Source organism: Scophthalmus maximus, chromosome 4 (assembly GCF_022379125.1).
Source record: "Scophthalmus maximus strain ysfricsl-2021 chromosome 4, ASM2237912v1, whole genome shotgun sequence".
NCBI classification, from domain to species: Eukaryota; Metazoa; Chordata; class Actinopteri; order Pleuronectiformes; family Scophthalmidae; genus Scophthalmus; species Scophthalmus maximus.
In genome coordinates, this window is record NC_061518.1 from 27,990,396 (window position 1) to 28,008,621 (window position 18,226).

The 18,226-nt window shown below is 43.7% G+C and overlaps 1 protein-coding gene across 4 annotated transcripts in view; it reads right to left on the reverse strand.

The window, feature by feature from the left end:
* Positions 1–6,294: 6,294 nt before the first annotated feature.
* The window catches only part of arnt2 (aryl-hydrocarbon receptor nuclear translocator 2), a 66,162-nt gene continuing 54,230 nt past the window's right edge, over positions 6,295–18,226 (reverse strand). For all 4 annotated transcript variants that reach the window (XM_035627802.2, XM_035627804.2, XM_035627803.2 and 1 more), the window contains 7 exons: positions 17,129–17,204; positions 16,252–16,375; positions 16,017–16,119; positions 15,760–15,898; positions 14,609–14,759; positions 9,112–9,257; positions 6,295–8,975 (listed from right to left, as the gene is read on the reverse strand). In XM_035627802.2, coding sequence (XP_035483695.1) covers positions 8,877–8,975; positions 9,112–9,257; positions 14,609–14,759; positions 15,760–15,898; positions 16,017–16,119; positions 16,252–16,375; positions 17,129–17,204 — 838 coding nt within the window. In that variant the 3' untranslated portion in view covers positions 6,295–8,876. The remainder of the gene's footprint in view (positions 8,976–9,111; positions 9,258–14,608; positions 14,760–15,759; positions 15,899–16,016; positions 16,120–16,251; positions 16,376–17,128; positions 17,205–18,226) is intronic.

The following is an 18,226-nucleotide window of genomic DNA, read 5'->3' on the forward strand; positions in this document are numbered from 1 at the left end:
GGGAGTATTGTTTACACGTGATAATCTGAATGCGCGGCGTAGGCATGTGCTGCTGCACGGAGTCAGGCCTGAAACACTGAAGGAGCTTCAGAGGAGACACTGGGGTTGCAAACTGAAGGCAAAGAAGTGTCTTTTATTCTATCTTAATGTGATTTCAATGCAAAAGATGAGGCACAAAATCTAAGAACATTCTAGAATAACACCAGCTCCATCCTTTAAAGACCACGTGCCAGTGAGAAGCACCAGCCGCAGCTAGCTATATCAGCAGCTTGAATCAGATTTCATTTTCAAACAGTACCAAAAAAGTCAAATAAAATAAGTACGTCGCCCTTCTGAAGTGCTGGGTGAAGGTCTTGAGGGTTCTCCGTGAAATGAGAGGAGAATACAAACAGAGAGCACTCACTTGAAGATCATATGCGGGCTGTGGAGAGGAGGCTGTTTTCGGAGCCATCGTGTGTGGTCTTTGACATTAGTACGATTCATTGGTACTGCATTAATATTTAGAGAGCCCTAATGTTAATGTTCAAGATACATTTTCTCATATCACCAGGACTGTAAACATGACAACAAGATGAGCATCATTAACTATTTATCAGCATATTAGGCCGAGTAGGCTATTTAGCAAATGGGATGTCTCTTTGTACTGTAGCAGCTAATTGAGTTATAATAACGCTGAAAAACCTGTTAGCTCCATCAAACGTGGTCAGAGGAGAGGGGGCTGAAGCCGAGTGGAGGTGTGAACTTTGATTCCTTTGGACTTGAGAGTCGAAAACTCTCAAGTCGGTGCGGTTAAGAGTTTCAAAGTGGGCTTTTGCCAAAGCGTTAGTTCGAGTCAAAAACTGTCCGTGTGGTTTGGGGTTACGACGTGTCTCTTTCAATACTTAGGGGGGCCAAATGTTTTCACATTCTGTTCCGCGGAACATAAGGGAAACATTCTCATTTCCCATTGGGAACACACACACACAAACATACACTTGAAAAATGAATAACAAGCTGGAATCGTAGTGGAGATAGGAGACTTTCTTTGGGTAACAGGCAATTTGCAAATACAATACTTTCACACTTTATAATTGCTCAAAGTTACTAATGCAAATACCTATAGGTTACAAAGTGGACAAAGGCAATTACTGTAGATCACTATTGGGACTCAAATGACATGTTTTCTCCGTGACGAACCTGGTAGATCGGCGTGATTGTGTCTGATGTGTGATGACTTCACTCTGAACAGCCTCAGAAACCTGCAGGCAAAAACACCATGCTGACACTCCCATTTCCTTTTTTCCCCATTCAGTATGGTTTCTCTATAGGATCTGTATGGCTGGGACTATGTGGCTATGTTTTTAAAATAGGTGCACATGACCCTCAGAGTCAGCGTACATACTGTAGCCACCATAGGTGCAGCATTACCTCCGCAAGCCGAAAATGAATCCATTTTCAGCCTCAACAAGTGCTTTCTCTGGTGCCGTGTGTAAATCCCTCTTATATCCGGGCGTAAATTAGTAGTGAATAGTCCCAAGAGTACACAGCACCAACAAACAAAAGATGTTTCCTGTCTCTTTGTTAAATCTGCTTAATCTGAGCTGCGTCTTTTAATAAACCCAGTGCGGGGAGCGGAGCGCCGATCAACAAACTACAATAACACAACTTGGGCAAATACCAATTCGATGACTGTGAAGTGTTATGGAACAAAAAGTCCCAGAGTTCAGGAAAAGCTCAGCAAACCATCTGCAATGTGGGTGGACGGGGTTTATACAGAGGGACACACACACACACACACACACCCCAGCATTTTCATGTGGGCATGGCTGAAGTATGAACCCATATAGCGGCTCCACTCTGCCTCCAGCTGGTGTCCTAGGTGGTGCATCACCCACGGAGACTGATGGAGAGCCATCAGCAGAGAACGTCACCGGTGGGAGGCCTGTTTGCCACAGCCAATTAGCCTTTTGAAGCTGCGGGGACGGAGACGGGCAACTGATGCTGTTTGACGACCGCTTCAGTCCCACATGCTGACAACTGCTTCGCTCCAGATTAGATATATGGAGAAAAAAAAAGAAATGTCAAAAAATAAAATAGCCTTGAACCACGGCCTCCTGAGAGTAACTCATGTGCTTGATGCATTCATGCTTTAAATGCAGACTGCATTTTACCTCAGTTGACTTCCTAAATCCGACAACCATTAAAATACGTTTTTTAGCCAAAAGAAAGACAATATGTGTGTTGTGTTAAGACTGCATGAGGAAATAAAAAAATTAAATCCAAACCAAAAAACTAGAGGAAATAAATCCCCATAATTTTACAAATGACAAAAAATCTCATATGGACTTCAGTGTATTTCTGTCATTTATCAACACTAACAGTATATTTAAAAATATTACCTCAGGTTTTTAAAATCTTAATGGCCCAATAACAGCTGGTGCAGATGTTTGTGAAAATTGGATATTGCCTTTGTCTGGTTCAATACTTGAGAACGTGACAGATTTTTTCCAGTCATTAGTGTTTATACCTCCTCTTCATTGACCTATGGTGTTCCCAAGGTTCAATCCTTGGCCCCTTTTTTTGTTCTGTTAACGTGCTTCCATCACAAACACAATATTTATAATCGTTGTTATACAGATGACTCTCAGGTCTATTTCACATTAACAGGAAGGTAACTTGTATCTTCTAATGGGCTGGTTCTGTGTCATTTTAAAACATAGCTTGCATCCAGTGTTTATGTTCTTGTTCAGGATTGTTCACTTCCATCTGCACTGGTTCTAGGGGACCTGTACTCTGTGCTGGTCGGTGGCACAGCTCCATTCTTTGAAGCACCTGCTCTCCGGACGCCCGGTGAACATAGAGCAGTGCACAAACATGGTCGTAATATGGATGGAAAATAAAAAAGTGTAACGTTGAGTGTGTCACTGCAGGTAAACAGGCAGCAGCTTTGATGGGCACAGTGGGTTGCTGTTTTCTTTCTCTCTGTGGTTTGAATGCTGCTGTCAGTGTGTTTGGAGGAGATTCGCAGCAGCATGATTTAAGATAGACCTGTCAGGGTGGAGACACACTGACTGCACACGAGCACGCAGCTATGCCTCGCCAACCACAGTGCAGACACACACACACACACACACACACACTGCATAACCACTCAGTGGCTTATGCAAATTAAACCCTATCGCACACAACCACACACACACTCCGACACGCACAGCACAGCAGAGCGTCTCGGTGATGGTTTCAGGCCCTGAGGTGAAGCTCTGTAAAAAAAGAAAAGACCAGATGCCATTCGAACGCTATTTACAACACTCGTGTTGGGACTTTTTTTTTTTTTAAATAAGCACCATCTCAGCAGTTATCATCTGATGACATTCAGTCAAGAGTCGTGGAGTGAAGCCAGGCGACGGCAGCGAGTCGATGCAGAATGAAGACATCCCGAGAATGAAATGTTCCTCGCGCTCCCCTCCCCTCCTTTCCATCACAAATGCTGCAGAGCTTAGCAAATGTCAGAGGGGAATTTAAGAGGCTAATCGGAGTGCATGTCATGTCATGAAGGAATGTGGGAAACTATTTCTTTTCAAATCACCTACCAGTTTGTTCTAGAGCCGAGGCTGCAGAAAGGTGTTAACGTGCCAAGCAAGGAGAGCTGCCAAGAGCTGCCACTTTGTGTTCATGAGAAGAAGAAGAAAAGAATTCTGATCCGAACTTTGGCATTCCGCTGACACTTGACGGGCTTTAGAAAGGTTTTTGTGGGAAGGTGAAATGCTACAGGACATTGAAAGGATGCGAGCTGTGTTTTCAGAAAAATCGCCAAGCATCTGCTCAGGTATAGTTTGACCTCTTCGTCATCTTCACTGGATGTTGGCAGCCAGAGCTGTTTGTCTTCATTTATGTTTTTAGGGACTGAATGTTCAAACTGACGTGACAGGTCCATTCCATTCCACTGCCATGGATGATGTGCCCCTGCTTCCGTTCGGTGTGATTGCACTGGTGTGTCAGTGCATTTTAATGGGAATAAATGCTGCAAATCAGCAACAAACAAAAAAACACAGCAACACACTTTTCTCAGATTCGAATGTCAATCGTCAGCAAGCAACTTCTGATGTAACCTCCCACCATGCTGCGGTGACGTACAGGTGGACCCTGGGACCCCATGACACCCCGAGTCGGAGCTTGGGTAAAGGTGCAACAGAAGGTCACAACTGAATTTAGCTCGACACTCTCGTTCCGTGGAAGAAGTGTAACATTGTCGAGGGCGGGGAAAAAAACCCTCAACCTGGATGTGAAATGACGAAGGACAACTCCTCCCGTGTGCACCTGTAGACCAGCAGCGCCACAGCGTCTCCTCAGGATCCGTTCACAGTAAAAAAAAAAAAAACGGGCCTGCGGTTGAACACTGCAATTACCACATTGCCACCGAGATGTTACCCCTCATTACCTCATCGTGTCCCGGGCTGTGGTGTAAAGTGGAGCCGTTAAAAGCTATTGTGTGATGCAATGCCTCGGTGACGGACAGATTTAAAGAAAAAAACACCATTTGTATATTCAGATATTTGTCATGAGACCTGCTGGATACGACAGACACCCACAGGTGGAACGGAGAGCGGGTTGACTCGACAGTTCCGTTGTGTAACTCTGTCTCCTTGATGCATGTGCGGACCTGTCACCATGTCACTTGTGTTCACATGTTTACATGCAATATGTCCGCTGAGTGAAGGGTTCACTTTGACGCTGATGAGTTAGTACCGTGTACGACTGACGGAAAAGCTCCTAAACAAAACAGGAGGATGTTGTCAAGCCGCCCTCACATTCTTCCTGAATGACAGCTCGACATTTCACGTCGGATGGACAGAACATTTGTGTCCCCCAGCTCAGCGTCTTCCTCACAAACATCTCACTTCCTGTCAGTCAAGAAAGGACAAGGTGATGCTTTGGCCCTGTGGGCAACTCTTTGACACTGAGGAATTAGACCCAAAAAAGGTATTGAGTCATCAGAGGGTATAAATGTTAATTCACCATTTATTCAAAAACAGCAGCGATGAAAAAATGATGAAATGTAGCAATATCATGGAAGACGTGTCTTTGTTTCTTTTTTCTTGTTTGTTGTTATTTATGACGGATGAGGTTGAGTTTCGGACCAATCCTATCGATCACTTACCTGTCAGTCCGTTTGACTCAATTTTCACAGCCCGTCAAAGCCAAACGTTCTATAAGTGACTCACGTAAGTGATCTACGCAGGGTCGGCGCCAGGGAACCATCTGGTGATTAAAAAACGAAGCCTCGGCTTTGTGGAGATTTATGAGTTTCAGCTCATTGTTCAGGCAACCGTCAGAGAGCAGCTGGTCAACGCGGTGGAGCCACGTTTCCACCTCAGGAGGCGGAGGAGACCAAACACAGAGCGAGAGGGAGGGAGCAATGGACTCGGATAAAGCAGGTGCCCAGAAACGCAACTGGAAAATAAATCATAATGTTACTCCGTGAAACATTGGATATGTAAGTAACAGTGGCGCCCACAGAAAATATTTTTAACGGGGGGGGGGGGGGGGGGGCGGCACATGGATCGACTGAAAATCTCGGGGTGGCACACCAAGACCAAAAGCCATAACTGAGGAATTCTATTAAGCGGTTGTAGTTTATTTTGGATTTTGTTTATTTAAGTCTATTTTTTGTTACCTTAGTTATTAAATACTCTTTTTCTTTTCCTTCTTACCTTAACTTACAAAAAATATACTTTTTTATACTAAATGAATAGTACCCAATGTAGAAGCATAGAAGCATATGCTACTGCAACTCTCCGGGGAGGGGGGGTGCGCTCACTGGGGGGGCCAGTGATTTCATGGGGCCCCCCCCTTGACGGCGCCACTCGAAAGTAAGCAATTGATTTGTTCTTAGAAGTTGAAAAGTGAGGTCAGTATAATGTTTACGACTGGTTTATGTGAAAAGCACCTGTACAAAAGAAATAAAAAGGTGAGATTAGCACACTTTAGATAAATTAACAATTTGTATTATCAGTAAAATGTTTCTACATTAAGTAAAAGAACTAAATAAATAATGTTACCATTCAATATTATAATTACAGGTGTTGATGAGGAATCGTTTTGCTGTTATAGTTGGTCAAGGTGGATCGAATGAACTACCTAACATGATGTTGATCAATAGAATTTTTTTTCTCTAAATCCCGTTTTCACCTTGATACCTACACACAGGCGACATCAACAGTTATCATGTGTTGTTATAAACACGGAGAAGATCAAAGCAGAGGATTTGTTGTGCATGTTAAAAACGCGACAGTGACACTTTGAACGAAAGCCACGTAACCAATAAGAATTTATTGTCACAAGCACAATTTGTTACACAAAAATAATGGGTCACATTTACACAATTTGTACAGGTCTAGAACTCAATGTACAATGAACAGACTAACTAAATACCAATAGTTAAATATGTTGTCACAATGCACACAATATCATTAAAACCTACACAAAGAAAGAGCGTGTACTGTGTTAAAGTAACACGAGTCGAGACATAAAAATCACATTATTTACAAAAAAGGAAAACATCAATTTTGAGATCTTTAGCAAAAAGGGACTCGGCGTCTGTTCGCGGGTTCTCCCTCCGTCTTGTCAGAGACATTATACAATCTATCATGTAAAAGCTCCCCCTACTAGAAAGTATTATTCAGTCTCTTTAACCGTTGAAAAGATTATAAAGTAATTAAGTCAAGTAGCGAGGGCCGAAGAACATCAAACACACGAGTAAATACTGCGCTTTGCTTGGACGGTATGGCGTTTTTTTCCCTTTTTAAAGCAGGCTGGTGAGATTAGCAGTTCGCTTTGTGAAGTGCACTTTAAGCCTTAGCTTAGCAACGGTCTGAAAATGAGCTGTTTTTTTTGTCCTCTTTGAAATTATTTATGTCATTCTTTACCTACACACAGAGTCCTTCTGTACTCACATCAGCTGTTTCTCTAGACTGCCAGACACCGCTACGTGTTGTTGCAGCGTCTCCTCCCCACCCGCCGCTGCCGTTTGGCAGAGTTAGTGATGGCGTGCGAGAGGCTGCGCCAGGCAGACGGAGGTGAACACCGTCAGCGCTCGGACGTTCTACTTCTGCCCGTGTACATCGGTTTGTGTTTGTCGACCGACGCTCTCTACAGTCACCGCAGGTTTTAAAACAGAGGATGCAACCGATCACCTACGGTTGGTCCTGTTGTACTGTGAGGTAAGTGACGTCCTGTCTGGCCCCCAGCATATTCATAAAGATTCAAGAAACCAAAGCTGACCCACATGAGCTGTGTGTACACTTATCCTGGACTCTAAATGAACAAATCCCCTAATAACACCCGAGCAGCCACCATGCCGCAGTAGGTTCCGAACTGGGTGACCATGTGTTTTACGAACACAAACAAACAGGCAGCCATATTTTGGCGTTTCACCGTTAGCTCCTCGGTCACAATCTCAGCCCAGCGACAACACAGAACGAAGCCTCTCCTCGGATGCAGCAAGTCGAGATGAATCGCCGCGGTGACACCACGTCAGTCTATTTAGAGTTCCATGACGTGTGGACGGCCAATGTCGGCCGCTCGCCAGCGCTCCCGGTAAGACTCACGAGTTAAAACAATGATTTGATAACGTTGAGGGGGAAACAAGTCGAATAAATGAATATTCGGGGCAGATTTACTATTTCACTTGTCCAGAAACCAGCCTGAATTCCTCCGCACAGCATTCAAAGTTCATGTTGTGCAGCAGCTCGGGAGCAATGTTCATGTATGATGATATAATCACCCAATGTATTTCTACAGAATGACTTTTAAATAAATGTTGTGCTGTTTTTTTTAAATCTCATATTTGCTTATTTGATGATGGTGCAGTCACGGCTGCGGACATGAGGACCAGACTGAAATGACGTCACGTGGAACCTTCACTCGTCGAGTCTTCACACACACATCCGGGCTCTGATCTCTCGTCTGACCTCCCCTGTTGGTGCTGACTGCAGAGAGCTTTACAGTCATGACGCGCCCCGTTAAAAGGAGCTCGAGATAATGTCCATCACCGCGGCGACGGACGAAGAGCTCATAGGCTCACGTTCCTCATTACAGCGATGAGTATGTGTTTTTTTCGCAGATACATACTGCAAAAGAGCGTGTGTGAATGACAAGTGCACTCGGACATTCACCGTGCTGCACATCGGTTGGTGATCCAGCATCCACAGTCAGAAGTTTTAGACAACGCCTCCATTTTTTTTCTCTTACCAGTTGTTACTGAAATGTACAGGTAAGTGTTTTTGAGATTTAAGCACGAATGGTGAAGTTTTTATTTTCTTGCGTTGATTTTTTTTTTTAAGAATTAATCAAAGAATATTTTCCGACTAAACATAATCTCGAGCAGCTAAAAAGGAAATCAAAAACTAAAGTTGGTCCCAACACGTGTGTTGTACCTGTAGTTTGTTTTTCGTCTTCAGCCTAGTTCCACCGAAGCAGCTCCGCGAGGTTCGACTCAGTGAAGCCTCCGCCTGCTCCTGTTCTTCTCAGGTTGAGATTTGAAGCTCTGACCAACACCTCTGTCTTTTTCTTTAGCATACGGTGCTATTTCCTGCAGTACAGTATCTGTACCTTATAATTAGGATAACGATAACAGGGTTGGTAAGTCGCTCTGAGTAAACGTACATGTTCGTCATGGTTTGGTGAACTGAACTTTCTTTTTGAGGTCGCTGACCTTCGTACCACTGGAGCTTCTTCACTGGACTTGAACTGAGGACATTTCCCCCCCCCCAAAAAAGTTCTCTTAAACTTGTGACCGGTAGCGTGGACAAACGGGACAGAACATTAGAGATGAATGGGGGGGGGGGGGGGGGGGGTAGAGAGAGAGAGAGAGAGAGAGAGGAGGAGAAAGGGGGGTGTTACTCGGAGAAGGGTGGGAACATGCCGAGGTCAGCGAAATCCTCGATGTTGTAGTTGGCCGTTCCCTGGGTGGGATCTCCAGCCATGGGTAACATGTCCTGCGGAGATACAGGGGAGGGGTCAGAGGTCAGGGATGTGCTTGGGACACGCAGCTCCTATCAGACGTATCACATATCCGCTTGGACATGTCCCACGAGCAGCGAGTCTGTGTGTGTGTGTGTGTGTGTGTGTTACCTGGAACACTTCTGTCTGGCTGGGGTTTGGGTGTGTGTGCTGCTCCCCGGCCTGCTGGGAGTGATGCTGGTTCTGCCACTGGGACCACACCTCGCTGGGACGACCCTGGAACTGGGCTCCGCTCTGACTGCTCTCCCCCGACACATCTGGTAACACACACACACACACACACAGGATTATAATACCAGCTCATCATTTAGCACAGGCAACTTCTTCAAACTGAATTCTAACATCAGGTTACTGGGGTGAGGTCGAATTGTCGAATTCGACCCGGAAGTATTTGATCAGCAGCCATGGTAATAGCTGTTCGGATTCTCTAAATGCATCAGAAAACTTCAATGCTTCCTTTCCTATCCCCTTTACCATAGGGTACACTGGAGCTTACTATGCAAAAGGGTAGGAGATATAGACGCCCCACAATTCATTGCGGCAGCGATATTTAACGTGACGTGCCATGCACGGATGTAAACTATTCAATCTGAAGTTTGTAGTTTCATCACGACAGACGCACGTCAATAACATCCGCAGTCGCATGATGACGTAGTATAGTGAAAGTCGAGTCGGATTCTCTGAGCAGCGCTGTCGGCTTTTCCTCAGCCTTATCTGTTCTCCTTTACACCTTTCCTTGACTTCATGACATTTTCCAATGAGGTCGATGAATAGTAGATAGGAATAGTAGATAGGAAGGACATTTCGACCACACCCAAAGAGTAAGAGACAGTTCGGGCTATCTTTTTCTAATGTTTCTCTTCTGTACAGCTCTTGTTATCCTTGCGTCGCAGTGGCGCACTGAGGAGAAAAGCCAGGCCCCTTATCATCAACAGCTCACTATTATTGTTCAAATGTTCAAAAGCAAACTGGTCCCTTCTGTATTTAATCACAGGTTTCTGATGAAGCCTGTCTGTGTTGCTTTGTCCTGCTGTTTTCAAGTCTTGCCTTTATTTCCTTTCACACACAACCCTTGCAGAGCTGCTTAATAAAATTCTCCACTTGGGTAAAGGTTAACTGTGTTTACTGCTAATTTTTTAGACAACAGAAAAAGGTAAATATGTCTTATGTGTTACAAAATAATTAGTTGATTAAGCATTTAGACACAAATTAATCACAGACAATTTTGATGACCGACTGAAGTCAATTATAAATCAAAATATTAGAGCTGATGCAGATACAGATAAAAGAAGGGCTACAACAATGAATCGATTAGTAATCAATACCTAAATTAATCGCCAACTATTTTGATAATCGATTAATATGTTCAGGTAGTTTTTATGATTTCAGCTTCTTAAATGTGAATATATTTTGTTTTAATTGCTCCTCTGTGACAGTAAACTAAAAATATTTGGTGTGTGGACAAAACAAAAAAAAATCATGTTGGGAGTTTGGAAACACAATTGTCATTTTACACCATTTTATGGACCAAATAACTAATCGATTAATCTGGAAAATAATCAACAGATGAATCAATGATGAAAAGAATTGTTAGTTACAGCCCTAGATATTAGAGAGTAAAAAATGTTGATACCAAATATGTTGTTATCAAACCCTTTTCAAAGACATTTACTAGAAATGACTTACTTATCATAAAAAAAAACTACAAATAAAATAAAAAGACCAAATATATCGAACTTGAATTAAGAAAAATATTATTTTACGTAAAATTGTTTATTCTGCATGATACAAGTTTCATATTGGCTCAATCATAAACCCTGACACATGATATGTCTATGAAAGGCTCATGTCGGCTGATATTATCGAGCCAATCGATAAATCGGTTGGGATCTAATCGATATTGTCATTTTGATGTCATTCTATAAGCTACATGCTCAACTGAGGGATTTAAAGAAAAGATTATGACATGATTCAATAAATAATCAACCTCAACTATTTGTAGTGTATTTGTGACAGTAATTACTCGTAATTTGACCCTTCAGATATCAGTTTGGAGCAGACTGGGATTTGTTATAAATACTTGATTCAAACCATCACTGACACATAAAGAAACGAGCTGGCAGAGGTTGAGAATCTGCTGGTGTGATGATTTATCGAATATCAAATTGTCGCCGCTCGCATCCTCCAAGATAAACAGATGAAACACGAGTGGGAGACCTGGAATTCTCTCTCCCCTACGTAGGCGGCTGCACTGGCAGTTGTTATCCTGATGACGTGACCGTTAGATGAATTCCTTTCTGAGTAGGATGATATTTCCCTTTCATGCGGTGCCAACTTTCGATAATGTTTGATAAGGTCTACTCTACTGTAACATCCCTGTACGAGTGTTTCTGTACTGCGTCGCCTCTGTTCCATTCTCCAGTGAGAACTTCATTCATTTGACATCAACAATCTACGGTGATCAGCTTCATAGTTTTGAGCCAATTCACCTTTTGCAAATTAAGTTATTCGGGAAAAACGTATGGTTTGCCAAATCTGGTGGCTACACCTGTCATTTCAGTGTGCCAGATACATATTTAATCATCTCTGCATAACCTCCGTCGCTGTCTAAATATAAGCGTTAGATTGCCCCCAGTTCTGGCAGATGGCCAATATCAAAGTTCTCACATCTGGATCACGGCCCAGAAAAGAAAAAGAAAAAGAAGAAAAACAGGATCAGGACATCGAGAAGATACTGCATTTGCATCATCTGCAAGTTAAAACAGGAGCAAATGGAAAAAAGGGGGCTTTCTTAATAACATTTGATGCATTTCTCTGAAAATTGTGAATAAAAACTTGTCTCTATTACTCTCTCTTCATCAACACAACCTGAAACTGAAGCAGTGTGAACAGTTCCTCCGGCTCAAACACACACATTTACACACTCGCTCCCTGCGAGGCTGGTTTCAGAATCTACTAAGTGCATTAAAGCAGAGCGGATTGATAAGCTGTCTGCCTCCCCCTGCACAGGGAACCCACTCGCTGTTTCACGGTAATAAACAAAATGCTCATCTCCATGCAGATACGGCTGAGCCGGCGATAAAGAGCAAGGGAATCTGGATGAAAAAGTAATTAACCAAACGCAGAGGAGGGGGGACGCTTGTGTAGACATGAAGAGGAGGAAAGTGAGATAAGGGAGAACAACAGCTTTTCACATACAAGTGAGGAGTGAAAACACATGCAAACAATAGAGAAGAGGAACAGCACCTGGCTGACACTCACTGGCGCATGGAAAATGAGGGAGTCCAGTCGAGGCAAATGCCACCACCATTTTTAACAGATGATTGCGAGAATCATTTTCATTCTTTTCAGTATATTTTTCAATTAAAGGTTCAATATTGTAAACCTTTCTGGTGTTATATTTGAAGTTTTGATATCCTTAAGAAGATATATTTGTTTTTTTAGTACCAAAAATCAACTAAATATGGTTTTATAGCTCTTTTTAAGGAGCTCTGCAAAGAAACAGGTCCATTTGGGCCTGTCTACTTAATATGTTATGAGCCTCTCTTCTGATTGGCCGACTGTCGAGTGATGCACGGCCAGGCAAACCACCTCTGTTTACTGTGTGTCTGTTCACCGTGCTCAGAGCCGGGTTTGACCGTGCTGTCTCGCAGTGAGGCAGCTTCTACCCTGGAGAAACTATCTCCCTGCTCCCTGACTACGCAAAAGTCGTCGATAACCGATGTTGGCGGAGGCTCGCGAGGCAGAAGACGCCAGAGCGATCTTCTGAGGGAATGGATGCTGGACAAAGCTGACTTGACGTAGAGCTGCTGCTGGGGCAGAGACGCTGCCGGTGAAGGAGTGGGCGGATCGGCCAAGCTCCGGCGTGTCACCGGTGAAGGAGTGGGCGGATTGGTCGCTGGGACTGTCCGCATTCACGGGAGAGCTCCGGCCGATCCACCCACTCCTTCACAGTCCAGAACAGCCGGCGTCTCTGCCCCACAGCAGCTCCACGTCGTGGGCAGCGGCCAAAAACTGGTTACCAATGAATTTTGGAAAGTTTAAATAATTCAGAGTTAGTTCTGGTCTCTTGTATTAATATCCATAGAAATATTTTGCAACGATGTAGCTTCCTGTATTTTCTCGTGTTGTTGATCGCTCAGCAACAGAATGACGGGTGAGCAGAAATACATTGTTTGCCTGCTATGCCTCCCTTTGTAAGCGTGTCCAGAAAAGTGCTATATAAAACATATATATTATTATTATTATTATTATTATTGTATGGGTCCTTTCCACAGGACGTGTGCTGAAGGTGATGTGTTTAGTCAAAACAGGGGAGAATTTTTGCAGTAACATTTACCAAGAACCAGAATATCTGCAACAGACTGAAAAAAACAGCTGGAATGAGAAATTTCGGCCTATGGTTTAAGATGCAGAAGTTCGGAAAAGGACTGTTGCAGGCGAGAGACATATTTCAGTACAGGGACGGCGTAGATAAGTTTAAAAACTCCCAAACTACAACCACAGGGAATCAAGTTGAGAATTGCTCACACTGACATTTAAATTGATTTTCTGGGGATTAATAACAACAGCTTTCAAGCTGAGCACTCGTCAGACACGACCTTGCTGTGTTATTTATGGCACGGGTGAGTCGGAGCTGTTAACACAGTGTGAGGTGAGAGTAAAAGCTTTGATGGCCACACTGACACTGGGAACAGCTGAACTGTTCATAATGGCGGACGGAGCAGTTCGTGAAGGAGCGACTGCAGCTGGTCTCAGTCCAGGTCAGACGGTAACAACCACGCGTGATGGTTATTCATCATGCTTAGATATGCACCATACGCAGATATTCTGTTCTACCCACGATAATTCCCTACATGTTTCACAGTCAGGTAGACAAACTCATTTAAATGTGCAGTGATTAAAGACCGCCTCTGGTCACGTTTTAAAGTGTATAAAAATAAACTGCTATGCCTAATATTGAGAGAGTGAATGGTTGTCCGTCTCTGTATGTGGCCCTGCAATAGGCTGGCGACCTGTCCAGGGTGAACCAATGTCAGCTGGGATTGGCTCCAGCCCCCCCGCCACCCTTAAATGGATAAAGCGGTAGACGATGAATGAATGAATGAATTGTTTACCCCCCCAAAAAGCCCCCACTCTGAAATGGGGATGGAAACCATCCACTGTCCTCCCTCATTGGAGAGAGAGTGGATGAGACTATGAATATTCATTATATGAAAATAACACAGGCCGCATGCCCCGCCCTCCACAGCTGCTTGTGCTAGGTTGACCGGTGGAAGAATGTGTGCAACAAGATGGCTGGCGGCAACATCGGGCGAGATTCAGCCATAAAACCTTCACAAACTGCGAATGCTAACTGTCTGCTTACACACCTGCCATCCTCTCGTGGATGCTAACTGCTAATGCTAACTGTCTGCTGGCACACCTGCCATCCTCTCGTGGATGCTAACTGCTAATGCTAACTGTCTGCTGACACACCTGCCGTCCTCTCGTGGATGCTAACTGCTAATGCTAACGCCTAGCTATCTTCTCCCCTTTGGTGATGTCGATTTCAAAGTTATTGCTCGGCTCTACCTCGTGAGGATAACGGAAGACGGCGTGGGCTCACCAAAAGCTGTGCTGCGGTTTGTCAGTCCTGAGTAGGCGTTGCCGCTGGGGGAGGAGGTGGCTGGTGATGACAGAGGACTGTAGGAGGCCGGGTCAGTCTGGTAGCTGTGGCCAGAACCAATACCGAATGGACTGGACTGGGCTTTACTGGCCTGGAGAGCACAGGTACAGAATATCAGCTCAAGACAGAAGTCAGCTCAAGGTTCAGTCCAACACAAAAAGAAAGACTAAGAGGTCTTTTTTTATAAAGTGTCAAGAAAAAAAAGGATGAATCCTTAGACATAAAATGTGCAAAAATAATGTTTAATTTTAAACATTCTTTGAACATTAGGTTTGATTAATGTTCTCTGCCATGGGTTTGTTCCAGTTACTACACACATGTAATAATAATTAATTCTCCATGAGGTAGTGAGCAGAAGGTTGTATGTCCAGAAGGTTGCTGGTTTGATTCCTGACTCCGCATGCAGACTTGTTCTTGTGTAAGATACCAAACCTCAAGTTGCCCTGTTAACATTGATGTGTGAGTGTACAGTGTGTGTGTGTGCTAGGGATGTGTTGTATGAATGTGCGTAAATGGGACTTTGAGTGGTCGTTACAACTAGAAAAGTCTTATCACACATTTGAAACCATTTGAAATGATTTACGTAAAATTATTTGATGGTTATTTGGAAAGTGTGGGGAGGCACAGGCTGCTGTATACAAGACGTTAGTAGAAACATTGAAATGAACTAAAATAATTTGAGGAAGCATATTGAAACTTTAGCAGTTCTCAGTAATCACAAGGTAAAAAGTCATTATAAACATAAGTGTTCACATGACAGACAGACAGACAGACAGACACACACACACACACACACACACACACAAAACATGGCAGTGAAACAATTCCATGTGTCAACAAGCACCAGAGATGGAAGTCTGGAGCGGAGAAAATGAGTTTGGCAACCATGAAAACAGTGAGAGAGATTGATATATTTACTACAGATACTTTGTTTTCACTTCAGCAACAGGCACTTTTGGTGCAAGTATTTGTGTGTGTGTGTTTGTGTGTGTGTGTGTGTGTGTGTGTGTGTGTGTGTGTGTGTGTGTGTGTGTGTGTGTGTGTGTGTGTGTGCTTGCGTGCGTGCGTGCGTGCGTGCGTGCGTGCGTTACCTGTCCAGAGAAAGGGGGTCGGTTGCCTGACCACGCCACCTGGCCTGGATTGAGCTGCCTGGAAATCTGAGCAAGATTCTGATTGGACGAGCCTGATGGCTGGATGTCATTCACACTGGGGACATGGATCACAGAGGAACTGAGGGCAAAACACACACAAAAACACAAACACAAACAAAAACCCCCCCTGTGAATTATGAATCTTATTCAGAACAAGACACAGGTGTGCGATCCCACATCGCTGGAATGTACAGTACCTGAAGCTTTTGCCGGAGTGTCCCTGCTGGAAAGGAGAGCTCTGGGAGTAGAGCTGCTGTCCTCCGGCTGTGGAGGAGGGAACCATCATCTTCTTATCTCCCGCTGCACATAAACAACAGAAACAACAGAGGAGAAATCATCGGATGATTAACAGAAGCTAAATCGGCAACTGTCAGGGCATGTGTGTGTGTGTGTGTGTGTGTGTGTGTGTGTGTGTGTGTGTGTGTGTCTTACAGCCAGATATGCCAGTGTACATCTCAGCAAAGCGTGGGTCTCTCTCCTGGGAGAACAGGGCCTCTGTCTTGTCTATGTTCTTCCCCGCCTCGTGGACTCCACCGCTGACGCCGGCCACGGGCACCTGAGGGTGGGGTAGGATGGACGTGGGAGTGAGAGTTGCTTAGGATGATTTGATTTTGGTAGCTGGCTCAGACTGTTGTGATTGGTCAACCAATTTCAAAACATGTTGGCAAAAATAGATTCCATCCACTTTTTCATACTAACTAGTATGTTTAGCTTTTTAGACAAGTGGGCAAGCGAGAGGAAAAAGAAAGGGGGTGTCTTCAAACGGATTGTCTACTCCGCTTTGCCAAACCTTAATGAAGCTGTGATTAAAGGACAATTACGTCTTTTTCTGAAAATATTTAGCCAGTGAAGACATACTGCTGATAAATACTGGCCCTGCTTCCTTTCTTCTATATCTCTGTGGTAAACTAATACATTGCACAAATCGCACCCAAGAACAAAGAAAAGTATAAAAACATGTATCACTTTAAAGCGTGGTGGTAAAGTTGCAAGCCGCAACCAACTGAGAAGCTGAGAGGGGACATTTTATTGGTGGCGCACCTGCTAATTACATTTCCGGCAACACTGGAAATTCAACGCGAATGCAATGCTTTCTGCACCGTTTTCTGCAACCGTATTTAATGGTGCGTTCCATTATACCTCGGAACTCGGACCCCGGAAGTCAGGGTGGTGATTTTTTTCCGACCTCCCGAGTCACAGTCACAGTACTTCACCTTGAAATACTGTAGATCATATAGTTATTCTATCCACCATTTCACTAAAATTCAGTCACCTTCTGAACCGGTGGGGTGGTAAAGTGGAGGGTTACCTGAGAAAGATCGTAGGCCGTCAGTCCGTCTCTCTGGTGAACCTCCAGCTCTGCCTGCTGCTGTTGCTGGAGCTGCCTGCAAAACACAACATCAGCGCCTACGGTTAACAAACTGACACTTGCTCTGCATTACTGAAGCTTTGTTTTGAATTCCATATAAACTGACTGTAACATTGTACACACTGACATACAAAGTGACACCAAATTAAACCTGCAAAGAGAATAGAGGACAAGGGTGGGAACATGGAACGGAAATGCATGTAGCCTACGCTTGTGTAGAACCTAGTTCCCAAAATCCCAAATAAAAAAATAATCAAAAGGTCAAAAAATTTACAATAAAATGAATCAGTGGGAGACATTTAATCCATTTCCAGATGCATTCATCTAGAATAACTTTCAGACATGTATTAATTTATCAATAAAATAATGATTTGTAAATCAAGAGCTATGAACATGAAGTGGCATGGACTGACAGGTAACTCATTCACTGGATAGTGTTGGTGACATCATCCTACATCAAGGACCCATGAGGAGAAATCTTTGGTGAGTGACTGCTCATCAGAGCCTTTTTTTGAATCCATTGTTAAATAACACTGTGTATATGCTGTATATAAAAATATTTGAATTACCAATTACTTTGTGACAAATAATTAACTAATCAATACTACTGTATATATACAGGTTGGGTCAAACAAATGGACTACATGCACTAGGCTTCGTGACGTACTCCCGTTTCAAAATAATGCTGCTTGTCTGTTTCCGGTCTGTTTACCGTTACTGTGTTTACTCACTACTTCATTCAGGGTTTTGTCATGAGTGTACGCAGGAAAATGTCCAAAACGGGACATTTTCAAAAGAGATGAAGAAGTACTCAGAGCACTGCTGTGTCCCACATTTTTCATGAGTTTCCGACCCATCCCGACCTGAGAATACGACGGCTGGTTAACATAAATAGGGATCATTTCTCTGTCAGCTCTTACACGAAGGTCTGCAGCAGACACTTCGTTACCGATTAGTTAGCGAAACAGCGGCATTGTTGGAAACAGTTCCGGACTGCAAACAGTTGAGCAGTATTAAGTAGAACCCAGAAATGGTGGT